Raw genomic sequence first — 26,313 nt, 5'->3', positions numbered from 1 at the left:
CAGGTGGATATAGGAAAGGAGTGTGGCTCAGCTACCATGCTAGGGGTGGCGATCCTCATCCTGACCATTTCACACAGGCATGCACAGCAACCACCCATTAGAGCTGATAACCCATACCTCCAAGGCCTACCAAAACCAAGACTCATATGGAATTTTAACAGCAAATTGTTCTACTCCTTAAACAACAGTAAACCAAGAAAACAGAAACAGAAAAATCACAATCTAGACTCAATGAATCATACTGTTCTTTGTACTTTAAGATACTACGTCTTTGAAATGCTGCATTTCCCTGTATTTGCAACATTAATCAGTGGATATTGCTAATGATTAAAAAGTTACACATTTTAAAAGATCAGCAATGATTTGGGTTTTAGCCCCGATAGACATATCACAGTCTGTGGAATTTGATGCCTTATTTTGTTATTTTTCAAAAATATGCGTGCATAGCATATTAGGAAAGTTTCTGAGGCAGCAAAGTTGTAAAGGTAACAAGGCCAACTTTTTAGCAAAATTTTTTATATTCATACTAATAATGGTCTAGCTTTTCTCCTAATTACTGGGTTTGTTTTCTTGATTGTATTATAATGTCAGTCAAGTAACATTTATTAGACATGTGTGATAGTTTAACCTCTTCACCTCTAAGTCTCACTTACCAATCCTGCCTCTATTAGTGCTTTCTACTCTTGGGCCCTTGAGAAGGAGGCTAATAAACTTAATGGAGATAAAAGGAGAAAGAAATTCTAAGTCAGAGAAGTGTGACTGACAGAGCCTGAGCAAGAGAGAGAAATTGTTTCTGATACCAGAAAGGTCACTCCAGGCATGAGTTAAGTCACAAAATATATGGTACACTGACACGTGAGTCAATGAATTTTAAATTAAATAAAAACTGACGTGTTGTAGCTAATAATATCCTAGTGTACTAGGCATGGCTATGCACATAATCTAAATAGGCATGAAATTAAAGCCAGCCTGCATAAGGTCAGCAAATCAACCATTTTGAATAAATTGAGAAATCAATTTAGTGAGCAGTATCTTTATTTATTTATTTTTACTGAACTGATAATATATTTCTAGACCAACAAATCATGTGATGAGGCCAGTGCAATCTCAACCTTACACAGTGCATCAAATGCAACACTTAGCTTGGATGGGATTCGATTATTTTTTTTAAAATTTTTTCAATGACAATTTACAAGTTGTTTTTTTGCCATTTCAAAAACACAGGGTGAGCTAAACAATACAAAACAAAAATACTCAACTTATCTACTGAATAAACTGACTTACATCACGATCAACACCCTTTACACACAGGGCAGGGTTCAGAGGAAGGTGACAGGTCTTTATACACTGAAAGAATTCTTCTAGTCTGCCAATCTCTTTCTTTAGTACCTCCTGTGGAAAAAATCAGTTGAAAAAGCATCTTAGAAACTGTTAAGAATTCGACTTTCTTTCAAGTTACAATTTTCTTCTACTGATTAAGTAAACTCTCTAATTCAGGGGTTGCACACTTGGATGCTCTGGGGTCGGTAGATGAGGTAGCCACATATAAGGAAGCAGACGGCTAAAGACAATAGGGAGTGGGGGGCGATGGGGAGCTAAAGAGTTCATGTCTTTTCTACAGGATTTTTAATTCAATTGAAAACAAAACCAAAACAAAGAACTATTCTGTTCAAACAAAACATGATGGGTTGGCTTTGACTGTGGCCCACCATCTTATAGAACCTGCTTTAAGTAATTGTTAACATGATCCAATTCTGATAATTTCCTGGAATCTTAGTTTGTAACCCTCAAGATTTATACTTAATAGTGATAGTACGTTTTAGAAAAAAAAATCACATATATTAAGAGCAATAATGGCAAAAGTGGTAACTGTCAGAAATAGTAATATATTTGAACAAATGATTTATTAAATGCTAATAAGTATATTCCTGATACTTACCCCATTCCCTTCCATAGTTCTCTGTACCTGTGGAAGATCTAAAAGCACAAATGACACCTTTAAAACTGCGTATTCCCTAATCAAAAAAGGGGAAAAACAATAATTCAAAATATAAAAGTTTCTTTTAGTCCACTTTCAGAAACTCTCTGAGTCCATTTCTAAAAATGAAAGTATCAGATTAATAATGTTCTGGGGTGTTTTTTTTGTTTGTTTGTTGTTGTTTTTATCTAAGGTTTTATTTTTTAATTGAGAGGGAGAGAATGAGAGAGAGAGAGAGAGTACGAGAAGGCAAAGGTCAGAGGGAGAAGCAGACTACCTGCCCAGCAGGGAGCCCGATGCGGGACTTGATCCCTGGACTCCAGGATCATGACCTGAGCCGAAGGCCTTCGCCCAACCAACTGAGCCACTCAAATGCCCTCAGGTTTATAATGTTTAATTAACTCCCAGGAGTTTCTCAGCTTTCACTCCTGGGTCTTAGGCAAATAACAGACACTACTGCTCCCAGAATCCAGAAGAGCAAGGTTGAAAAATGAGGCGAATTCCACTATGGCACTCTTCCTGTCTGTCCTCCTTTGTCTTATCTATACATGGATTCCCTTAAGGAATACCATGGAGGGGAACCTCCACTGTCTTTAAGTATCTTCTTTCACACAGTTAGTTTAATTAGTACTTTTTATTTTTTTTTTTTTTTATTTTTTATGAGATGACATGCTTTAATAGTAAACAGCCAAGAAAAACAATATATAAAGAAATAACTTCTAGGAATCTGAGGAAAAATAATTAGGGAGGCAATTTTAATATATTAAAAACTCTAGCCTTTATCAGAATAAGCAGACAAAAATTTATAAGTAGGTTTGCAGAATTATGAAGTATCTATTAAAAAGGTCTTTTTAAAAAGTTTTTATTTAAATCCCAGTGAATTAACAACATACAGCATAATATTAGTTTCTGGTGTACAATATAGTGATTCAACACTTCCATACAATACTAATTAGTACATTTTAAAACAAAATAGAAAAAATAGCTAACTAACTTGAATTATGCAAAATTGTAAATGCTTCTTTCATCTCTATTTTTATTTTCTTATTATTATGGGAAGAATTGTTATCACAAAAACAGTCTAGGTGAGCAAAATATATTTATTTGAAAGAATATCAACAGCACTTTGGAACTTAATGCAAATGGTCAAAAAAGGCATCAGACTTACTTAACTGTAGCATGCATCTCAAATATGTGAGAAATTTTGAAATCTAAGAAATAAAGACTAAACTAAATTTTATATAAATTTCATAAATTTTAAACCAGTTTATTTACTTGCTTTCAATTTTTTTCTATCATTAGAAAATAATCTACAGTAATATGAAGAAATTATAGAAGTTTGGTTTCTTTTTCATTGCTCATCATGTTATGTATCTTAAGTTTTTTCTGTCAATCTAGAGTTCCTATTTGAGAGTTTCCCATTTGAGAATAAATTCCATGTTTATGCTTTTTATTTCCTATGTATTCCTATATAGGTGAAGGGCCATAGCTCTGGCACTTCTATCAAATGAGTGACTTCCAGCAAGAAAAATACTGGGCTGGGAAAGAATTCTGGGACACTTTACCTGTCAGCGTTTTTATATTATTTTGCTGAAAACTCTTTTTGATTTTAGACAGTGGGTGGAGAGAAACTATGTCCTCCCTTTGAGGACAAACTTCATGTTTTAGTCATCTTTCCATCCTTAATTCCCAGTCTGTAAATACTTGTTACTGAATGATGTTATTAATACAATGAATGGTTTCCCACTCTCTTCCTGCATCTAGAATGTTGAACATAAGAAAACCTACTTAATGGTCTTTATCAGTGAGGGAAACTAGTGATGCAGATAATTAAAAAGAACAAATATTCTTCAGTCAGATCAAGAAGAAGACTAGTCAGGTCCATTATTATTATCAGGGATGAAAAAGGCACAATATTTTGACTATTATTGGATCTTAGTATAACAGTTTTACTATCCACATCACTATTGATTTAGTTAATTTTATTTGTTTTGTCCCAAAAGTCTTTATTTTGATTATTACAGTATTAGAAAAATCTATACTTTGATTTTGTACCTTCGACAAGGGTCCCCTAAAAAGTCCCCTTTGGACATTTTTTTAGATTTCATTTACTTATTTGACAGAGAGGGAGATCACAAGCAGGCAGGCAGGGGAGCAGGGGAAGGAGGCTCCCTGCTGAGCGGAGAGCCCCATGCAGGGCTCGATTCCAGGACCCTGAGATCATGACCTGAGCCAAAGGCAGAGGCCCAACTCCTGAGCAACCCAGGCACCCAGGCGCCCACCCCACCCATCCCCGGAGTTGTGCTGTCCTTTTGAGGAAATAACTTCATTTGGCCTTTTTAGACAAGCTGCCTTTAAGTTGATTTCTTCTTGTCAGGTACTTTCCATATGCTACATGTCTACTTAGGTCAAAAAAACTACATTGGGGTATCTGGACGGCTCAGTCAGTTAGGCATCCAAGTCTCAGTTTTGGCTGAAGTTATGATTTCAGGGTCATGAGATTGAGCCCCGTGCTGGGCTCTGCACTCAGAGGAGAGCACACTGGAGATTCTCTCCCTCACCCTCACCTTCTGCTCCTCCCACCATTTGCTTTTGCTCTCTCTCTCTCGCAAATAAATAAAAAAATCTTAAAAATCATGTCCTCGTGGTAGACATTATCATTAACTTTCAGATTGTAAATTGAAAAAAATCTTGATTAAACTCATTGAGCTGGGGGTCTTATAACTAAGTATAGACAACGAATTTGCTTTCTAAGCTATGAAATTAAAATTTAATTGAACTAAAGATTAAAGGAAACACTACATGAAGATTAATTTCTTAACAAACCTGTCTTTGAGGGTCACTTGCAGACTTGACTTTTTCCCCAATGTCTCCCATAATTTTAATAAGTTTCTTCTCCTTGGAAAGCTCATCACTCAAGGCTTTTCCTGAACAGAATTGGAGAGCAGCCAACAGCTTCTGATACCAGCTTTTAAAATAAGTTTCATTCTGTGCATCCTTTAGCAGCCTGAAGGAAAGAGAGAAAAAGAATTCTTGTATCTATAGCTGATTTTTTAACCACCTCCAGCAGGAGCAATCAGTGCATTTCAGACTAATCTGTATTTGGTGACTTTGGGCAGTTTAATAGCCTGTTATTGGGGGAAAATGTTGTTTATTCGTTGGCAGTCATCAAATTCTGTCTGATAGCTAATGAGATTCCTAGAGTGAAGAATCAATAAGAGACCTGCTTTTTCTCATTTTAATCCACAATGCACTTTTTCTTTTTTCAGGCTTCTTAATTCTATAACAAATACTTAAGAACGTATTTTGACTTCTTACACAAATAAGGACAAAGTTTTAGAAGTAGTGTTTATAAGTGACCATACTATAGTGGAACTCAAACATCAACCTTACCTTTTTCTACTTTTCTTCAAAAGGCAATGATCTCCCCACTGTCACATACCTACCTATTTCTCTTTCTTCCAGTACCTCCCCTTGATTACTTGGAGGAAGACAATGTAAAAGCAAGAACATGGTTTTTGTTTTCAGGTATTTGAATCTCAGTCCTCCAACTTGCAAGTAATTTAGTCCAGTTACCTAACTAGGCTGAGATTTTGTTTCTTTATCTATAAAACAAAGTAATAATGCTGACTCTGTAGAACTATATAGAACACAGAATGACCTAATGCATTCAAAAGGGCTTAGCACAATGTACCTACCAGTCAGCCGACATTAGTTCATCTGTATTTTATGGCCTCCCCCAGCTAACTTCTGTCACTGCCTGGCTGGCTGCTCATGTCATGAACATGGGAGGCACAGCACTTTAAAAAGTGAAGATACTATGCTAGATAATAGAGCAGTAACAAATATTTTATAACTCTGTCTGCCATGTGACAATTTCTATTGCCTTGAAACTAATTCCAATATGCTCAAACTTTACTATTATGCCCTAAACCAATGAAATAGAATTAAAAAAAAAAAACTCATTCCTTTGAATGTTAACCTCTCTTTGATTGATTCTTTTAATCTTAACTGGTCCCTAGTCTTGTCCTTCTCTGAAAAATTAACATTCAATAAAATGTTAAGGAATACTAAAAAAAGGATTAAATGCAGAACAGTTGAAAAGTATATAGATGAATTTCATTCTGCATTTTTTTTTTTAAGATTTTATTTCTTTTACACAGAGAGATCACAAGTAGGCAGAGAGGCAGGCAGAGAAAGAGGGGGAAGAAGGCTCCCTGCTAAGCAGAGAGCCTGATGCAGGGCTCAATCCCAGGACCCTGAGATCATAACCTGAGCCAAAGGCAGAGGCTTAACCCACTGAGCCACCCAGGCACCCCTCATTCTGCATTCTTAATTTTGGATCTCTGCTTCTGTATTATGTTACAGACACGGTAACACATTATTTTCCCTTGTTCTATGTTCTCTGTTTCTACGTATTTAGAAAAGTCATTAAAAAGTAATAAATAAATAAATAAATAAATAAATAAATAAATAATTGCTTGTCTACTTTTTCTTTTTTTTCTTTTTTTAAGGTGAGGTCTTGCTTTTAAGTGGAGTAACAGTTCCTATTTACCTCTGGAAAGCATTAAAAAAAACCTCAAGGGGTTAAAGACGTATCGATGAGAAAATGTAATCCACTGATACCTGCTTATTTTCAATGTAAAAATAATAGCAGACAATGAAGTTTTCCTATGCTTACCCTACGATGAGATTTTGAAATGTCAGATGTAATAAATGAAACCTGTCATTATTTGGAAGTTCTAAGATGAGTGTTGTGTGAGTGGGAATTGGAAAGTTGCAAATGCAAGCATCCACATGTAAAACTTAAAGACATTTTATGTAAAATTGTATATCTCTTAGATTCTCTCTGTATTTTGGGAACATTGGTAATATACTATTTTACGGTATACTTGGGTTTTAGTGAGATAGACAGTTGACAGAGTATTTCTATATCTCTATCAATGCCTGCCAGCATTTTCATACACTTTGAATACTGAGTCGCTTATTTTAAAAATATTTTTAACCAGTTCTTGTATGTAAATGTAACTCTATAACCTCCTGACTGCTGTATACATGATAAAAGGGAAAGTTCTTTTGTACAGATGAAGTCGACATTTTACTAAAATAATTTTTTAAAAATTAAAAATTTTGAGGTGGGGGGTCATGGGAACTGTCAGAATTATATAACTTGTATTCATTATATTCTTAATTTTTTTGTTAGAAATGTGTTTGGTTTTTTTCAAGGAGAAAAACTCAATTCTATTCCTTGCTCAAAATAAAACAGAGCAGGGGAGATTTGCAGAGAGAATATGACTGTGTTATAAAAAAATACAAAAGCAAAGAAAATTCAGTGTATTCACTATGATTATTTTCCTTGTAGAATATGCCTCATTCCAACCTCGAATCCCTGCTAAGATCATATGTTCTCCTGGTGAGATCCAGCTCAGGCTCTATGGCATTCTACCCGACTAATGAAGAGTTTGGCTTTACACATTGCAGAACTGAAATCTGGAGTGGTAGAGGTAGGAGATGACAGCGAGAGGTCAAATAGTCCATCCCTGTGTCCTCAGGCACAGTCAAGAAAAATAAATGCGTCTTTTCATTTTAAACAACTGTAAAGAAAGTTGGACTTTACAATTTGAGGTAGAGGGTTACGCAGTTCTGCATCCATGACTTTTTTACATAAGGAAGGTCTGAACCCCTCATGCAGTAGTTTGTATCCATTACCTCTGTGTGTAAGATTAGCAAACAGCAGGCCACTCTCTCTTGAACATCACAGAAACCTTTTTCAAAAGACATTGTCACCAAAGAAAAGCAGCATTGCGTATGTCAAATACTTTTTTTTTTTTTTTTCATTTTCAAAGTTAAGGCTAAGGGACTGAGAAATATCAAGATTTGGTGGTGAAAGATCAGACTTTTAAGGTGCATGAAATGTGACTGTGTATAAGCTGTGAGGTAAACCTTAAAATGCCAGAAACTTGTTTATCCTAATATCTGTTAGATCCAGGGATATAATTCAGTGATATGATTCTGTACTATAAAGTCATGACAACGTTAAAATGAGGATAAATGCATAAAATCCAGGTGATTAAACATTTTGACAATGTTAAGGATGAGAAGCAGAAGCAAGAATGAGAAGGTAACAGCACAGTTATAAGAGGATGTTATGAAGATATTTGACTGAATTAAGGGGATTACGGTGAACCTAAGACAGAAACCCCAGCTATCATGATAGGGGGATTTTCCTTGGATATTGAGATTATCTATTTCTTCATGCACATGGCTGCTTCTGATCCCACAGTGAGTGACTTGATAGAGCCTCAGAAGTACATAGTGCTCAATTCTCAGGCTACCAACAGGACAAAAATAGAGTCATCACACCATCTCCACCCTCCTTGACTCCTGACTCTCTTCAGTGAAGGTCTAATTGTAGTTCTCAGTAGCACACCATCCCACACCTTATGGGCTGCCTTGAATTCTGACCCACTTGAGTACTCTCTGTGATTGAAAAGGAGAAACAAAATCCTATAGCGGACGAGAACTGAGGTACACAAGGAAGATGAGTGATTTCGGGTCATTCCAGGAACTCCCCTTCCCATTTCCTCTCATCTTTGTTAATAGAAGGCAAGGGGTGCGGCTCAGTAGATCACAAGTAGGCAGAGAGGCAGGCAGAGAGAGAGGGAGGAGGAAGCAGGCTCCCTGCTGAGCAGAGAGCCCGATGCAGGGCTCTATCCCCAGACCCTGGGATCATGACCTGAGCCGAAGGCAGAGGCTCTAACCTACTGAGCCACCTGGGCGCTCCTCAGTAGACCAGTTTTTGGTGAGCATTCTAGAATCCGCTCTAGATTCTAGAATGTCACTTCTTCAAATGTATTTAAAACCCTGGGACATATAAAGGCTGATATTAATACCTATTATGAAATTACTGACTTTAAGATTTTAATAGTGTGATTAAGAAGTAAAAAAAAAAAAAATGTGGGTTGCCTGGGTGGCTCAGTCAGTTAAGCATCTGACTCTTAATCTTAGCTGAGGTTTTGATGTCTCCACTTTGAAAAAAAAAAAAAAAAGAGGTAAAAAGCATATCTCTTTAGCCTTTACAACTTTATTTTACTTCTTAGTGTTTAAGATATTTATTTAATATTTTCCAAACCGAGGAACTTAATGCATTTGTTTATTTGTTTATTTATTTATTTATTTATAGAGAGAGATGGAGAGAGAGAGAGCATGGGCACGAGCATGGGTAGGGGAGGGAAGGAGATGGAGAGAGAGAATCCTAAGCAGGTTTCATGCTCAGCACAGAGCCTTCATGGGGCTTGATCTCATGACCTCAAGATTATGACCTGAGCTGAAACCAACAGTCAGATGCTTAACCAACTGAGCCATTTTATAGTCCTTGCAAAGATAATCATTTCCTAAGAGTAGTTTATTCTTAGAATACTAATTTGCTTTTTCTGAAGTATAACACTAAGCTTCTGTTGAATTTTGCATATAAAGAGCATTATATTGGCCAGATTTACAGAAATGTAATTTCCAATCAATAGTTATTTTGCAATATCTGTCAATACACTATTTTGTAAAAATTCTTTTTTTTAAAGATTTTATCTATTTGATAGAGAGAGAGATCACAAGTAGACAGAGCAGCAGGCAGAAAGAGGGGGAAGCAGGCTCCCTGCTGAGCAGAGAGCCTATCATGTGGGGCTCAATCCCAGGACCCTGAGATTATGACCTGAGCAAAGGCAGAGGTCCAACCCACTGAGCCACCCAGGTGCCCCTATTTTGCAAAAATTCTTAAATATAAAACTATTAAAAGGAAATAAATTCAGAAAGTAATGATATCCAAACTGTAGAGATTATATACATTTTTAGAACACTTAAATATGTGAGGAGACCTATAAGGTACATAGCTGACTTAATAGTATCCCCATAATATAATTTATATACTTAACACTTATTACCACTTCAAAAGTGTTCTCTTTGAAATGTTATCTATTCATACTAATGACATTCCCATTGTGCTGACACTATGTGGTAGATCTGAAAATTTTTCCAACTTTATGCTTTCCCCTCAGAAGGAAATCATATATCTACACTCCTTGTTTTGTGACTTCCAGTTCCTTGCCATAGGAGGAGTCTACTTCTCTCCCAGTGTCAGTGTTGGTCATGTGACTCGCTTTGGCCCATAGGATGTGACTGATGAAATGTATGCCCATGTCTGTGCAGATGCTTTAAATGTGCTGTTATAGATTGGTCTGGCAGCTTGTACTCCTGGTTTCTGCCGTGAAACCAGTATGTTCCAGCTGGAAGACTGTTCCTCCAGTCACAGAGTAACAAGACAAACCCAGAGATAAGCATTGCTGTGGAGTCCAGTGGCACCAAACAGAACTTAACAGAAAGTCTGCAGCCTATGTACTGAATGAGTGAGAAATAAAACTGTGTTGTTGGAAGCCACAGAAACTTTGGCTTACAGCCACTTATTTGCTTACTTAGAGTAAAAACTTATGAATATCCTATTTTTATATTCTATCTTTTCCCATTTTCTTTGTTTTTGGTTTTATTTATTTGTTTGTATTGCCTTTAGAATATGCAACATAATTTTTAAACTTCCATGGTGTTAGCCCAGAGGCTATTTTGGGGCATATCTAATTACTGAAAATAAACAAAAGTCATCTGGAGCCAAGTATGGTGAATTAGATGAGTGATCAAATTGAGTATACTATTTCAGATTTAATAAAACTCTAAAAGTAATAAAAATGGTTTTCTTTTATGGATCATAAAAAGCCCCCAAAAGATTTAAAAAATGATTTGATCTGGCTCATTTGGGCATGTATATTCTGTTATACTGCCGATATTTTGTTGTTTTATTACTACTAACATACTTTTTGACCCATTTAAAAGTGTGAATAGGCCCATGTACCATCTGTTGCTTTGTCTAGCCAAGTGTTTGAGTATCTAGTAGGAGATTCTTTCTGACTAAAAATGTTGTACTAATGACTGCAATGGGGCAAGGGCAAGATTTCTTTCAGGGCTTACCTAACACAGAACAGGACAAAGGGCCTGATGGCTTAGGGCACTGAGGAAAGCAGCACATGTAGCTACTCTGGGAAACTAAGAGCTCCACTTTAATGCTAACAGCTGGAAGACCGGAATGGCTGAAGACGCAGGGGACCAATGGCTTTGAAAAAGGAAGTACCCATTTCAGCATGTTTGAGAGTCATGAGTCATTAGCCTAGTGAGGAATAGACTCATTCTGCTATGCCCCGTTCTCTCTGCAAAGTCCAAAGAGGAAAGCCCAAAGAGAGCCATTTATTCAGCTGTGTGCCAGAACTGGAGATTGTTGCCTCATTCCCAGGTTATATTTCTGTTCTGAAAGAGGGTTTGATTTCCCCTGGCCTTATGTGAACAGGAAGAAAATGTCAGGGCAGGATGGAGAGACAAGATAGGAAAGGAGCAGCCCACACTCCTGTGCCTCAACTGATTGGAAAGCAAGTATGTACAGGTTTTTCAGGGTTCAAATATATACATGGAAAGTAATTATATGTGATCCACTCCTTGTGTGGAAAGGGGTTGATTCAAGGCCAGATCTCCCAACGGGAAGCTCCTGCAAGGCTGCCCAAAGAACTCAGCCACATGAAGTAGCCAGTTCTCACAGTGAAACCACACAGAGCCGTGATGGAAAATCAGAGCCCTCAGACAGAAGATTGCAATTGTTTGTCCAAGTGTGGAGGTCAAATTTCTTTCTTTTCTCTCGATTCTCAAGTCAAGAGAAGTAAGAACCAGAAAAGAGAGAGAAGAGGAGTGAAATATCAGATCATATTTTCTACCCACTGCAAGTTCCTAAACCAAAACTTGGCTGGTGCTGGAGAACAGGGAGGAGGTGTTTGTCAAACTGAAGAAGAAAATGAAGTCTTAAAATGGACAAAACTAGTAGGAGTTTTTGATCCAAAAGTGAGCAGGAAACTGTGGAATCTACTCTGGTTTTAATTAGGGAATGTGAAAGAGTAGAAGTAGTATTTCAAAAATAATAAAAAACTTTTATTGGAGACTGCCAAGCTCAGCCAGTTTAAAGAGAACGAGGTAAGACCGTTAGAAATCTAAGTCAGTATAAGAAGAAATACAGCTTCAGGAAATGCACTGATTGCATTGCATGAGAAAAAAGACCTCAAAATGCAGAATATGAACTGAGGGGATTTTACCTCAAAACTCTGGAGAAGGTTGGCTGAGATTTTTCTTCATCTCTCTTTATTCCCTTGACATTTCTATAAAGCAGTGCCCATTTTGACTTTATTTGTGGGCAATTATTGCCACACACGGAATTGTTTTCAAGAAGTCAAACTTGTTTCTTCAGTAGTAGGTTATTCACACTGCATATATTTGGCTATGTGGGTATGCAGTTACTATTATAATTGATAACTTATCATTCCAGTTAAATAAAATCTTTAACAGATGTGACCAGTCACGTATCTAATCATAAACTTAAATGGCATTTTTTTCTGAGGGTAAATAAGCCATAGATGGTACCCAGTTTGTGTAAACATTTGTCATCAGGATTACTGTTATACAGCGGTGATGCCCTCTGAGCCTCAGCTGGGAGCTATGAAGGGAAAAACAAAAACAAAACCAAAAACAAACCCGAAAACTATGCTGAGTGGGTCAGTTCCTCTGAAGAGATTCCTGAATCTATAACAAGGAATCAGAGCCCTTTCTACTCATCTTGCTGATCTCACATTTATTCATTCATATGTGTACGTGTTAAATATACTGAATAATGTGATTTAAAAGCAGCAACTCTGTCCTCCAATTCCAACATACACTTAGCTGCTTTTAAGGTATTTTATTCAAATCACTCTTCTAAGTTAAGCACCAAGCTGTGAATTACTCTTAGCGATCTCAGCTCCACCATTATACTCCATATGTGCTTATTAAACACTAAAAAAAAAAAAAAAAGAGCCAGAATTGTAGCCCTGGACACACTTTGGAAGAGACAGGGACCTATGAGACCTTCCTGAATTGCATCTCTCTTTTTTCACATTCTGGTTTCTGCTTTTCCTGATTCCTAACAATTTTTGTGCTCCTGTTGCTCTTTGCTGAAAACTCTGCCTAACTCTGCTCTCACTTCTTGTCCTATTGTCCCGAGCTCTCAATTAGTCCTTGTCCTTCTTACCCTGGTCAAACCCATTATTTCTCACTGGACATTATACCCATATTCTCAGAGAATTACTTGAGCATGGGGCTGAATGTCATTTCTGGATAATATCTCCCACCCCTCACATTAACTGGGTGAGAAAACTGAAAGATTAAGAGACTTGCCCAGGGTCTTATGACTAAAACCCAGAGTCCCTAAACCACTGCTCCTGGCTCTTCCATTATATTGTGTGTCTGTTATGTACTGAATGTTTGTGCCCCCTCACCTCCACATTTATATATTGAAGCCCTAGCACCCAATGTGATGATATTTGGAGGGCCTTTGGAAAATAATTAGGTTTAGATGAAGTCCTGAGAGTGGGGCCCACTTACAGGATTGATGACCTTAAAAGAAGAAGAAGAGACTGGAGCTGTCTGCTTTTTCTGCAACATGAGGACACAGTGAGAAGGTGTCCAGCATCCAGCTACAAGCTGGGAAGAGGGCCCTCCTGGAAAAACAGAATTGGCTAGCATCTTGATCTTGGATTTTTCAGCCTCCAGAACCATAAGAAATAAATTCCTGTTGTTCAAGGCACATAGTGTAAGTTACTTTTTTTTATTGCAACTTGAGCTCACTAACATAGTGTCCTAACAACCATTAAAACATGATTTGGAAGACAGTTTTCTGCTCACATTACCTCTGGCAAGAAACTTAATACTTTGGCCCTTTACTTTTCTAGTCTGTAAAAGTGGGAATTGATGAGGTTCAGCAAGCAACCTGCCAGCTATAGGACTCTATAATTTTAATCCCTGATGAATTTACCAAGAATTTACTCTATGCCAGGTATTTCCTAAGCAGTCCACATAGCTGTGTTAGATAATCCTCATATTTGCTCAAGGTGCTGACTCCTTGCATCTCACAGACAAGAATATTATAGTTTATAGAGGTCAAGTAACTTGCACAGTCGCCCAATCAGGGATTCAAATTCAAGTTCATCTGACTCCAAAGTCCTGGTTCTTTACCATCATGCTGTACCACCTCCTGATACCCTGACATCCTAATGACTTAGTCTAAACTAATATACGATCTAGAGATCCTTTCTTGATACTTTCCTACCGTGCTTGTCTTTAATCTCTTTCTCTGGCTTCCTGTTTTCTAGCCCCCAGAAGTCTCATGCTCTCCAGATAGCCTCCTTTCTTTCCAAAGTGCCTCACTTCATTTCGTCCTACTATCTATAAACTCTCTGCCCAATCACCAAAATATCTAATAGTATTTTCCTTTCCATTTTTAGATTTTTTTAAAATTTTAAAGAAAAGCTTATTAACCTAAGTATAGTTTTCTGTATAAGCAGGAATATTTTTCTTTCTTTTGCTTAGCCTACAAAAAGAACAGAATATGGAGGCTCGACATTACAAGTGAGCAATGTCAAATCATACACCTGACCTACCTCTTCTCCATCCTTCCTCGCTTAAGAAAGCGAGGCCAATACTATAATTTCGAAGGATCTGGCCTCCTGTGGTTTCCTTAGACTAGTGATAGTGCTGGGTGGGACTAGGAGTAGTGGAAAAGTTGCTGAATTGAAAGTAACACCCAGACTGCAGCTGGGGATCTAAGAATCCAGATGAATTGTGCACACACAACAGATGTGCCTTGAACTGCCCACCTTAACTGGGCCTGTGGTTCCAAATGATTTCAAGTTGTGGTAAAAGACAAGTGGGGAGTCACTAACATCAGCACATGTGCTGTAATAAAACAAATTCTGCTTGACATACAATTAATGCTGAAATCCATGCTCCTGGAATTTTAAATTAGTCCAATAGATGCCTACATTTTCCATTTCTTCTTGAAAATATGGTTCTGAACTGAGTTCCTAACTCAGCTTTCTTCTTCTTTTTTTCTGAATACATGTATAGTTGCTTTAAAGGCAGTATAAGCAACTTTTTCATAAAGTTTCCTTAACAAAATTTCTTTTAACAACAAGGCAATTCCTTTGCTATATGAATGTTTCATAAGAATAGCAACCTAATAATAAAGATCCTCTTCACCCCTCAGCCTTTTGTTCTTGCATAGCCCTCTGGTGAAGGCTGGATCATCATCATATTGTGCAGTGAACAATTCATGTGTTTGAACACAGCCGGAGGGGCAGGTTTATAGGTGTAAGGCAAAGCTAGCTTTGAAATACCTAGTTTCCCTGGAACCTCAGTTTCAAATCACAGCTGGGGCAGCTGCTTCACCCTTCATTCTTGAGTCACAAATAGTGTGGCTTATTCTGTGAGGATATTAAAGGTTCCCTGGGATGTTATCCATAAGATTTGGAGCTGTGTTTGATGTCCTGAGAAAATTTCTAGGACATTCTTGCTCACTGTCATGTAATTGCATGTCCCCTGAGGTTGGCTAGCACGGTTTAATCCTATTGCTTTGGGAAATTCAATAAAAACTTAGTAGTGTTCTATAAGGCCTCCACACCCCACCCAGCTAATTCTCTGTTGATTTATGCGATGATGTGGTCGTTGTTCTTATGCAGATGGAACTTGCCAGGCAGGGGTAACTGTCCTGTCCATTAGATCACATGCATGACAAAAGAAGAAGCATTCCATTTCCAACACTCTCTAGAACCCTGCCTAAGTAACTTAGCAGATCACTGGACAACCTCAGTCTCTCCATTTGTAAAATGATGATGATGAAGTCTGTCCTGTCATCAAATCTATGTTTCTGTTATGGTTGGAATTCTGTCTCCTGAAATTCAAATGTTAAAGCCCTAACCCCCAGTGTAACTGTATTTGGAGAAAGACCTTCAAGGAGGTAATAAAGATTAAATGAGGTTATAAGGGTGGGGACCTAACCCAATAGAATTGGTGTCCCATATAAGAAGAGAACGAGGGACCAAAAGAGCATGTACACAGAGAAAAAAGGTCATGTGAGGACCCAGTAAGAGGGCAGCTGTCTGCAAGCCAGGAAGAGAGGTCTCAACAGAAAACAATCCTACTGGGACCTTGATTTTAAACTTCCAGGCTAAAGAACTATGAGAAAATTAATGTTTAATGTTTTGGTCACCCAGTTTGAGGTATTCTGTTGTGGCAGCCTTTAGGTGACTGATGTAGTTTCCAACCTAGAACTCTTTTTTATTTTTTATTTTATTTTTTTTGTGGTCCAAGACCTACACGTTCATCTGTCTATAAGATATCATTCTTAAATTTTCATAAGGCATTTCAACCTTAACATGACTAATTTCATTATCATTTCCCACAACACCTTCTTTTTCACTTGAATTACCTCCATGAAGAGAATCACCAGCATTCCATCACTCTAACTAAAAATGAAGCAGTTATCTGGGATTCTTTTCTCACCCTTAGCCACATCAGATTTGTTACCATGACTTAATACATTCACCATCTAAATAGCTCTCAGATCTAATTTCTTCTCTCTGCTCCCAATGACAGAATTTAATTGAGGCCTTAATTTCTTCAAGGTATTACTGGAATCTTCTGGTACTTGATTTTTCTACCACCTGCATTTAAAAATGTTTTCACCCTCAAATTAATCCCCTTTACTCAGTCAAATGAAGTCCTGGTCTTGTGATTAAAATCCAGGTAGCCTTCAGGATAAAATATAAAGTACTAGTGTCACTTAAAGAGCACTCGTGATTTAGTGTCTTTGCTTCTTAAAGTCCTGTTCATGTGCTCACATTTCAAACATAAAGTATTACTTATAATAGCTTGAATCTCCTCTGCCTTCTCAGGCTACAATACTTTTGCATCATCTCATCCTCTGGGTCTGAAATTATATTTCAATATGCCAACACCTGTTTATCTCTTAATGTTCAGTTTAATTAACACCTTTTCCAAAAAAATCTTTCCTGGGCAGGTGTGCAGGATTCCTTCTGTAAGGGTGAAGGTCTTCCTTGTATCCATTATTCTTTTAACACTTGTTTTATTTTTTTTTAATTTTGCTTTAATTACTTTTTTTTTTAAGATTTTATTTATTTATTTGACAGAGAGAGAGATCACAAGTAGGCAGAGAGGCAGACAGAGAGAGAGGGGAAAGCAGGCTGTCTGCCAAGCAGAGAGCCCAACGCGGGGCTTGATCCCAGGACCCTGAGATCATGACCTGAGCTGAAGGCAGAGGCTTAACCCACTGAGCCACCCCTGTTTTGTTTTGTTTTAATCTCTTCCCTATTTGACTTTAAATTCCTTTAGGGCAAGTCTATGACTTTATACTTTTGCGGCCTAACAGAGTTTCTGATTGTGATAAGAGTAACCAGTCAATTTTGTTGAATAAAATGAAGTGACTATTAAGTAAATAAACCTGGTTTTCCTAAAATTTGTTTCTTCATTTCTTGATAAAAATTTCAGGGTATGAACCTAAAGTAAGTTACTAATTATTCTGGAATTATAGAATCCTATTGAATTATATTTTTACATGCTATTTCCTCCACTGTCCAAAAAATCTAATACTACACGTGTATATGCACATATTTAAAATATAGTTACTAACCTACACATTAATTATTTGAAAATTTTGAAGCATTCCAACAGATTACTAGAGATGTTCCATCATATTGCGATTTCAGGGGACAAATTATTGGAGCAATTTTTACTATGCAAAAATAATTCCTTAGTTAAATAGATTTAGCTGAGGATGGTTAGATGGAAAGTCCATCACTGGCAAAGTTACATTACATTAGGTAATTTGAATATAAGCTCTTTTCTATCAGAGGGGAAAAATTACAAATGAAATAAAAAAGTGATGTGTGTTTGTAAGGGAGCATGTCTGTGTGGGGAGATCATATCCATTTTGATAAGTAATCAGAGCATTTATTTCCAAAGGATTTCCAAAAGCTTGTTTGTAAGATGTTTACACTGTCTGCTACCAATAATATTAGTTCAAAAAGAGTCAGACCCTGAAGTTGAGTCTTATGTAAGATGTGAGCAGTTAAAGGTATATCTATCAAAATTAAAATAGCTTGTAACAATCCATAGTTGGTTTTTATATTAATTGTTATTTTTGTTTTAGGTCCTCTTTAGAAACAAGTCTTTTTCATTTTGAACCACCAAATCATTTAGTCCTTTATGAGACTCATCCTTCATAATTATCCTTTAAGAAAAGTTTCAGGAACCTTATTTTAATTAGACTCTTTCTTTGTCTCTGAAATCATCAGTGGAGGCTGGAGGATGGTGCTCAAAGGGCAGATAACTGAAATTGCTTTAGAATAAACTGGCAAGCAATTTTCTTTTTTCTTTCCTGACACACATCAAAAAAAAAAAAAACAAGTAGTTTACTGTTCACATTTTTAAGAAAATGACATTTATTTTTAGTCAGAATTTGAAAATTATTAATATTAATTATGAACAAAATAATACGTGTTTTGTCAAAAATAATAGTAGTTGTTCTAGCTATTAGATATATATGCAGTTGGAATTCTATTTCTTTACATTTCATAAATATTTTTCATTACACTATGACTCATTTAAAAAAAAGTGTTTTCCAAAACATGACTGAATGGAAAACCTACAGTTTTATCAATCAGAAAAACTGCTTAGTTGAAGGTAATGGTACTTAGCCAACATGCTCAGTTTATTAGAAGTAATTAACTTCTTAAGCTAACGAAGCTTTCTCCACCGTTCAAGACAAGTCTGGCTTCAAGGATATTCAAGTTCAGTATCTTCAGTTTGTTTCATGTCACTGTCAAAAGTACTGGCAAAACAACCACTATAATAACACACCAAACAAACGTGCAATGATAATAACAGCAATAGTTGAAGTCAAGGCACCAAAGTCAGAACAAAAATGTAACTGATTCCCAGACATTCTAAAGTGATCATTAGTATTACTGATAAGCCTGCATATACTTGAGTAGTTTTCTTAGTTTCTCAACAAATACTGAATAGTTGTTCTAGGGCTATCATTTACACTTGGCCCATAGGGCTGGGCTTGTTGTTTTCAATATTTAATCTGAATTGGTTGAGCAGCAAAGGAGTAGCAGTCATAAGAATAAGATGGAAATCAACACTGTAAACTTCAATACCATATAAATGTCTAGACTGGCCCAGAAATACAACAGCATTTTGTCTTTTCATAAGACACTTGTTAATCACTTCTATGTTAGAGTTTGTGTAGTGGAGAGAATAATTTTTTCTTTCAGTGTTTGCCCAATAGAATATACCCCAGAAAGATAAGCTATAAAATAGGAGTGGAGACTATAGAATTATGGAAACAATGTTATTTAGAAGTTCTTTTTTTATTGTAAAAACAGTATACATTTTTAAACAAAATCTTACTTAGAACCATCTTCCTTCTCCTACTCTCCCTCCCATTAGAAAAACAGATTAAAGGTGGAGGAGTCAAGATGGCGGAGAAGTAGCAGGCTGAGACTACTTCAGCCAGCAGGAGATCAGCTAGATAGCTTATCTAAAGATTGCAAACACCTGAAAATCCATCGCAGATCGAAGAGAAGAAGAACAGCAATTCTGGAAACAGAAAAACAACCACTTTCTGAAAGGTAGGACCCGCGGAGAAGTGAATCCAAAGCAACGGGAAGATAGACCCTGGGGGGAGGGGCCGGCTCCCGGCAAGCGGCGGAGCAACGGTGCACAAAATCAGGACTTTTAAAAGTCTGTTCCGCTGAGGGACATTGCTCCAGAGGCTACCCGGGCGAAGCCCACGTGGGGTCAGCGTGGCCTCAGGTCCCGTAGGGTCACAGAAGGATCGGGGTGTCTGAGTGTCGCAGAGCTTGCGGGTATTGGAACAGGAAAGCCGGCTACAGAGACAGAGCCCACAGTAAGCTCACAGCTCGGTGTTACCTTGAACCGGTCGCAGGCTCGGTGAGCTCGGAGCGCGGCCGGAAGTCAGGCAGACGGGAGTAACTGGGCGCTGTTCTCTGAGGGCGCACTGAGGAGTGCGGCCCTGGGCTCTCGGCTCCTCCGGGCCGGAGAGCAGGAGGCCGCCATTTGTATTCCCGTCCTGCGGAACTCTACGGAAAGCGCTCAGGGAACAAAAGCTCCTGAAAGCAAACCCGAGCCGATTACTCACCCCGGCCCCTGGTAAGGGCGGTGCAATTCCGCCTGGGGCAAAGACACTTGAGAATCACTACAACAGGCCCCTCCCCCAGAAGATCAACAAGAAATCCAGACAAGACCAAGTTCACCTCCCAAGGAGTGCGGTTTCAATACCAAGGAGAGCAGCAGAATTCCAGAGGAGGAGAAAGCAAAGCACGGAACTCATGGCTTTTTCCCTGTGATTTTTTTTTAGTCTTGCAGTTAATTTAATTTTTTTCTTTTTCATTTTTTGTTTTTTTTCTCACCTTCTGGTAAAATTTTTTTTTTTAACTTTTACCTTTTTCTTTTTAACTTTTTAAAACTAGTTTATCTAATATATATATTTTTTCTTTTTTATATTTTTCTTATTTGTTTTCTTTTTTTTTAATTCTTTTTTTTTTTCTTTTTTCTCTTTTTTTCTTTCTTCCTTTTTGAACCTCTTTTTATCCCCTTTCTTCCCCCTCACTATTTGGGATCTCTTCTAATTTGGTTAAAGCATATTTTCCTGGGGTTGTTGCCACCCTTTTAGTATTTTACTTGCTCCTTCATATACTCTTATCTGGACAAAATGACAAGACGGAAAAATTCAACACAAAAAAAAGAACAAGAGGCAGTACCGAAGGCTAAGGACCTAATCAATACAGACATTGGTAATATGTCAGATCTATAGTTCAGAATGACAATTCTCAAGGTTCTAGCCGGGCTCGAAAAAGGCATGGAAGATATTAGAGAAACCCTCTCGAGAGATATAAAAGCCCTTTCTGGAGAAATAAAAGAACTAAAATCTAACCAAGTTGAAATCAAAAAAGCTATTAATGAGGTGCAATCAAAAATGGAGGCTCTCACTGCTAGGATAAATGAGGCAGAAGAAAGAATTAGTGATATAGAAGACCAAATGACAGAGAATAAAGAAGCTGAGCAAAAGAGGGACAAACAGCTACTGGACCACGAGGGGAGAATTCGAGAGATAAGTGACACCATAAGATGAAACAACATTAGAATAATTGGGATTCCAGGAGAAGAAGAAAGAGAGAGGGGAGCAGAAGGTATACTGGAGAGAATTATTGGGGAGAATTTCCCCAATATGGCAAAGGGAATGAGCATCAAAATTCAGGAGGTTCAGAGAACGCCCTTCAAAATCAATAAGAATAGGCCCACACCCCGTCACCTAATAGTAAAATTTACAAGTCTCAGTGACAAAGAGAAAAACCTGAAAGCAGCCCGGGAAAAGAAGTCTGTAACATACAATGGTAAAAATATTAGATTGGCAGCTGACTTATCCACAGAGACCTGGCAGGCCAGAAAGAGCTGGCATGATATTTTCAGAGCACTAAACGAGAAAAACATGCAGCCAAGAATACTATATCCAGCTAGGCTATCATTGAAAATAGGAGGAGAGATTAAAAGCTTCCAGGACAAACAAAAAGTGAAAGAATTTGCGAACACCAAACCAGCTCTACAGGAAATATTGAAAGGGGTCCTCTAAGCAAAGAGACAGCCTACAAGTGGTAGATCAGAAAGGAACAGAGACCATATACAGTAACAGTCACCTTACAGGCAATACAATGGCACTAAATTCATATCTCTCAATAGTTACCCTGAATATTAATGGGCTAAATGCCCCTGTCAAAAGACACAGGGTATCAGAACGGATAAAAAAACAAAACCCATCTATATGTTGCCTCCAAGAAACTCATTTTAAGCCCGAAGACACCTCCAGATTTAAAGTGAGGGGGTGGAAAAGAATTTACCATGCTAATGGACATCAGAAGAAAGCAGGAGTGGCAATCCTTATATCAGATCAATTAGATTTTGAGCCAAAGACTAAAATAAGAGATGAGGAAGGACACTATATCATACTCAAAGGGTCTGTCCAACAAGAAGATTTAACAATTTTAAATACCTATGCCCCCAACGTGGGAGCAGCCAACTATATAAACCAATTAATAACAAAATCAAATAAACACTTCAACAATAATACAATAATAGTAGGGGACTTTAACACTCCCCTCACTGAAATGGACAGATCATCCAAGCAAAAGATCAGCAAGGAAATAAAGGCCTTAAACGACACACTGGACCAGATGGACATCACAGATATATTCAGAACATTTCATCCCAAAGCAACAGAATACACATTCTTCTCTAGTGCACATGGAACATTCTCCAGAATAGATCACATCCTCGGTTCTAAATCAGGACTCAACCGGTATCAAAAGATTGGGATCATCCCCTGCATATTTTCAGACCACAATGCTCTAAAGCTAGAACTCAACCACAAAAGGAAGTTTGAAAAGAACCCAAATACATGGAGACTAAACAGCATCCTTCTAAAGAATGAATGGGTCAACCGGGAAATTAAAGAAGAATTGAAAAAAATCATGGAAACAAATGATAATGAAAATACAACGGTTCAAAATCTGTGGGACACAACAAAGGCAGTCCTGAGAGGAAAATATATAGCGGTACAAGCCTTTCTCAAGAAACAAGAAAGGTCTCAGGTACACAACCTAACCCTACACCTAAAGGAGCTGGAGAAAGAACAAGAAAGAAACCCTAAGCCCAGCAGGAGAAGAGAAATCATAAAGATCAGAGCAGAAATCAATTAAATAGAAACCAAAAAAAAATAGAACAAATCAACGAAACTAGGAGCTGTTCTTTGAAAGAATTAATAAAATTGTTAAACCCCTGGCCCGACTTATAAAAAAGAAAAGAGAAAGGACCCAAATAAATAAAATCATGGATGAAAGAGGAGAGATCACAACTAACACCAAAGAAATACAAACTATTATAAGAACATACTATGAGTAACTCTACACCAATAAATTTGACAATCTGGAAGAAATGGATGCATTCCTAGAAACATATAAACTACCACAACTGAACCAGGAAGAAATAGAAAGCCTGAACAGACCCATAACCAGTAAGGAGATTGAAACAGTCATTAAAAATCTCCAAACAAACAAAAGCCCAGGGACAGATGGCTTCCCGGGGGAATTCTACCAAACATTTAAAGAAGAACTAATTCCTATTCTCCTGAAACTGTTCCAAAAAATAGAAATGGAAGGAAAACTTCCAAACTCATTTTATGAGGCCAGCATCACCTTGATCCCAAAACCAGACAAGGATCCCATCAAAAAAGAGAGCTATAGACCGATATCCTTGATGAACACAGATGCGAAAATACTCAACAAAATACTAGCCAATAGGATTCAACAGTACATTAAAAGGATTATTCACCACGACCAAGTGGGATTTATTCCAGGGCTGCAAGGTTGGTTCAACATCTGCAAATCAGTCAATGTGATACAACACATCAATAAAAGAAAGAACAAGAACCATATGATACTCTCAATAGATGCTGAAAAAGCATTTGACAAAGTACAGCATCCCTTCCTGATCAAAACTCTTCAAAGTGTAGGGATAGAGGGCACATACCTCAATATCATCAAAGCCATCTATGAAAAACCCACCGCAAATATCATTCTCAATGGAGAAAAACTGAAAGCTTTTCCGCTAAGGTCAGGAACACGGCAGGGATGTCCATTATCACCACTATTATTCAACATAGTACTAGAGGTCCTAGCCTCAGCAATCAGACAACAAAAGGAAATTAAAGGCATCCAAATCGGCAAAGAAGAAGTCAAATTATCACTCTTCGCAGATGATATGATACTATATGTGGAAAACCCAAAAGACTCCACTCCAAAACTGCTAGAACTTATACAGGAATTCAGTAAAGTGTCAGGATATAAAATCAATGCACAGAAATCAGTTGCATTTCTCTACACCAACAGCAAGACAGAAGAAAGAGAAATTAAGGAGTCAATCCCATTTACAATTGCACCCAAAACCATAAGATACCTAGGAATAAACCTAACCAAAGAGGCACAGAATCTATACTCAGAAAACTATAAAGTACTCATAAAAGAAATTGAGGAAGACACAAAGAAATGGAAAAATGTTCCATGCTCCTGGATTGGAAGAATAAATATTGTGAAAATGTCTATGCTACCTAAAGCAATCTACACATTTAATGCAATTCCTATCAAAGTACCATCCATCTTTTTCAAAGAAATGGAACAAATAATTCTAAAATTTATATGGAACCAGAAAAGACCTCGAATAGCCAAAGGGATATTGAAAAAGAAAGCCAACGTTGGTGGCATCACAATTCCGGACTTCCAGCTCTATTACAAAGCTGTCATCATCAAGACAGCATGGTACTGGCACAAAAACAGACACATAGATCAATGGAACAGAATAGAGAGCCCAGAAATAGACACTCAACTCTACAGTCAACTAATCTTCGACAAAGCAGGAAAGAATGTCCAATGGAAAAAAGACAGCCTCTTCAATAAATGGTGCTGGGAAAATTGGACAGCCACATGCAGAAAAATGAAATTGGACCATTTCCTTACACCACACACGAAAATAGACTCAAAATGGATGAAGGACCTCAATGTGCGAAAGGAATCCATCAAAATCCTTGAGGAGAACACAGGCAGCAACCTCTTCGACCTCAGCCGCAGCAACATCTTCCTAGGAACAACGCCAAAGGCAAGGGAAGCAAGGGCAAAAATGAACTATTGGGATTTCATCAAGATCAAAAGCTTTTGCACAGCAAAGGAAACAGTTAACAAAATCAAAAGACAGCTGACAGAATGGGAGAAGATATTTGCAAACGACATATCAGATAAAGGACTAGTGTCAAGAATCTATAAAGAACTTAGCCAACTCAACACCCAAAGAACAAATAATCCAATCAAGAAATGGGCAGAGGACATGAACAGACATTTCTGCAAAGAAGACATCCAGATGGCCAACAGACACATGAAAAAGTGTTCCATATCATTCGGCATCAGGGAAATACAAATCAAAACCACAATGAGATATCACCTCACACCAGTCAGAATGGCTAAAATAAACAAGTCAGGAAATGACAGATGCTGGCGAGGATGCGGAGAAAGGGGAACCCTCCTACAATGTTGGTGGGAATGCAAGCTGGTGCAGCCACTCTGGAAAACAGCATGGAGGTTCCTCAAAATGTTGAAAATAGAACTGCCCTATGACCCAGCAATTGCACTATTGGGTATTTACCCTAAAGATACAAATGTAGTGATCCAAAGGGGCACGTGCACCCAAATGTTTATAGCAGCAATGTCCACAATAGCCAAACTATGGAAAGAACCTAGATGTCCATCAACAGATGAATGGATCAAGAAGATGTGGTATATATACACAATGGAATACTATGCAGCCATCAAAAGAAATGAAATCTTGCCATTTGCGACAACATGGATGGAACTAGAGCATATCATGCGTAGCAAAATAAGTCAAGCACAGAAAGACAACTATCATATGATCTCCCTGATATGAGGAAGTGGTCATGCAACATGGGGGCTTAAGTGGGTAGGAGAAGAATCAATGAAACAAGATGGGATCGGGAGGGAGACAAACCATAAGTGACTCTTAATCTCACAAAACAAACTGAGGGTTGCTCGGGGGAGGGGGTTTGGGAGAAGGGGGTGGGATTATGGACACTGGGGAGGGTATGTGCTTTGGTGAGTGCTGTGAAGTGTGTAAACCTGGTGATTCACAGACCTGTACCCCTGGGGATAAAAATATATGTTTATAAAAAATAAAAAATTTAAAAAAAAACAGATTAAGAAATAATAATAAAGTTTTTCCCAATTGAGAGTGAGATGGGCGCTAGACCACTGTTGGTTTTATTCTCTTTCAAACTTCAAGATAGCTCAAAGGGAACATTGTGGTTTGAAGAAGCACATATTTAAAACCTACCAGAGGGGCGCCTGGGTGGCTCAGTTGGTTAAGCCTCTGCCTTCAGCTCAGGTCATGATCTCGGGGTTCTGGGATCGAGTCCCACATCGGGCTCTCTGATCCACAGGGAGCCTGCTTTCTTCTCTCTCTCTCTCTCTCTGCCTGCCTCTCTGCCTACTTGTGATCACTGTCTGTCAAATAAATAAATAAAATATTTATTAAAAAAATAAAATAAAATAAAACCTACCAGAATAGACAAACTTTTCTATATTTAGAGATGCAATGGCTCAGGCCAAAAGAGTAAGAGTGACTTGTTCTTGTTTATGCAGTATTTATTTTTTCAAAAAAATAGATTCTCAACAAAACTAAAAGGCAGTCTATGAGGGGCGCCTGGGTGGCTCAGTTGTTAGGTGTCT

General features: G+C 37.7%; 1 protein-coding gene across 3 annotated transcripts in view; it reads right to left on the bottom strand.

Annotated features, from left to right (window-relative positions):
* Positions 1–26,313, bottom strand: part of PIK3C2G (phosphatidylinositol-4-phosphate 3-kinase catalytic subunit type 2 gamma) — a 359,509-nt gene that overhangs the window by 131,099 nt on the left and 202,097 nt on the right. For all 3 annotated transcript variants that reach the window (XR_004286866.1, XM_032347455.1, XM_032347456.1), the window contains exons 19-20: positions 4,805–4,985; positions 1,285–1,392 (exon numbers count right to left, since the gene is read on the bottom strand). Coding sequence is in view for 2 of the 3 variants with exons in the window: in XM_032347455.1 (XP_032203346.1) it covers positions 1,285–1,392; positions 4,805–4,985 (289 nt within the window). In the remaining variant the exon portion in view is untranslated. The remainder of the gene's footprint in view (positions 1–1,284; positions 1,393–4,804; positions 4,986–26,313) is intronic.

The sequence above is a fragment of the Mustela erminea genome, chromosome 6 (assembly GCF_009829155.1).
Source record: "Mustela erminea isolate mMusErm1 chromosome 6, mMusErm1.Pri, whole genome shotgun sequence".
Lineage (NCBI taxonomy): Eukaryota > Metazoa > Chordata > Mammalia > Carnivora > Mustelidae > Mustela > Mustela erminea.
This window is presented reverse-complemented; position numbering and strand designations above follow the sequence as displayed.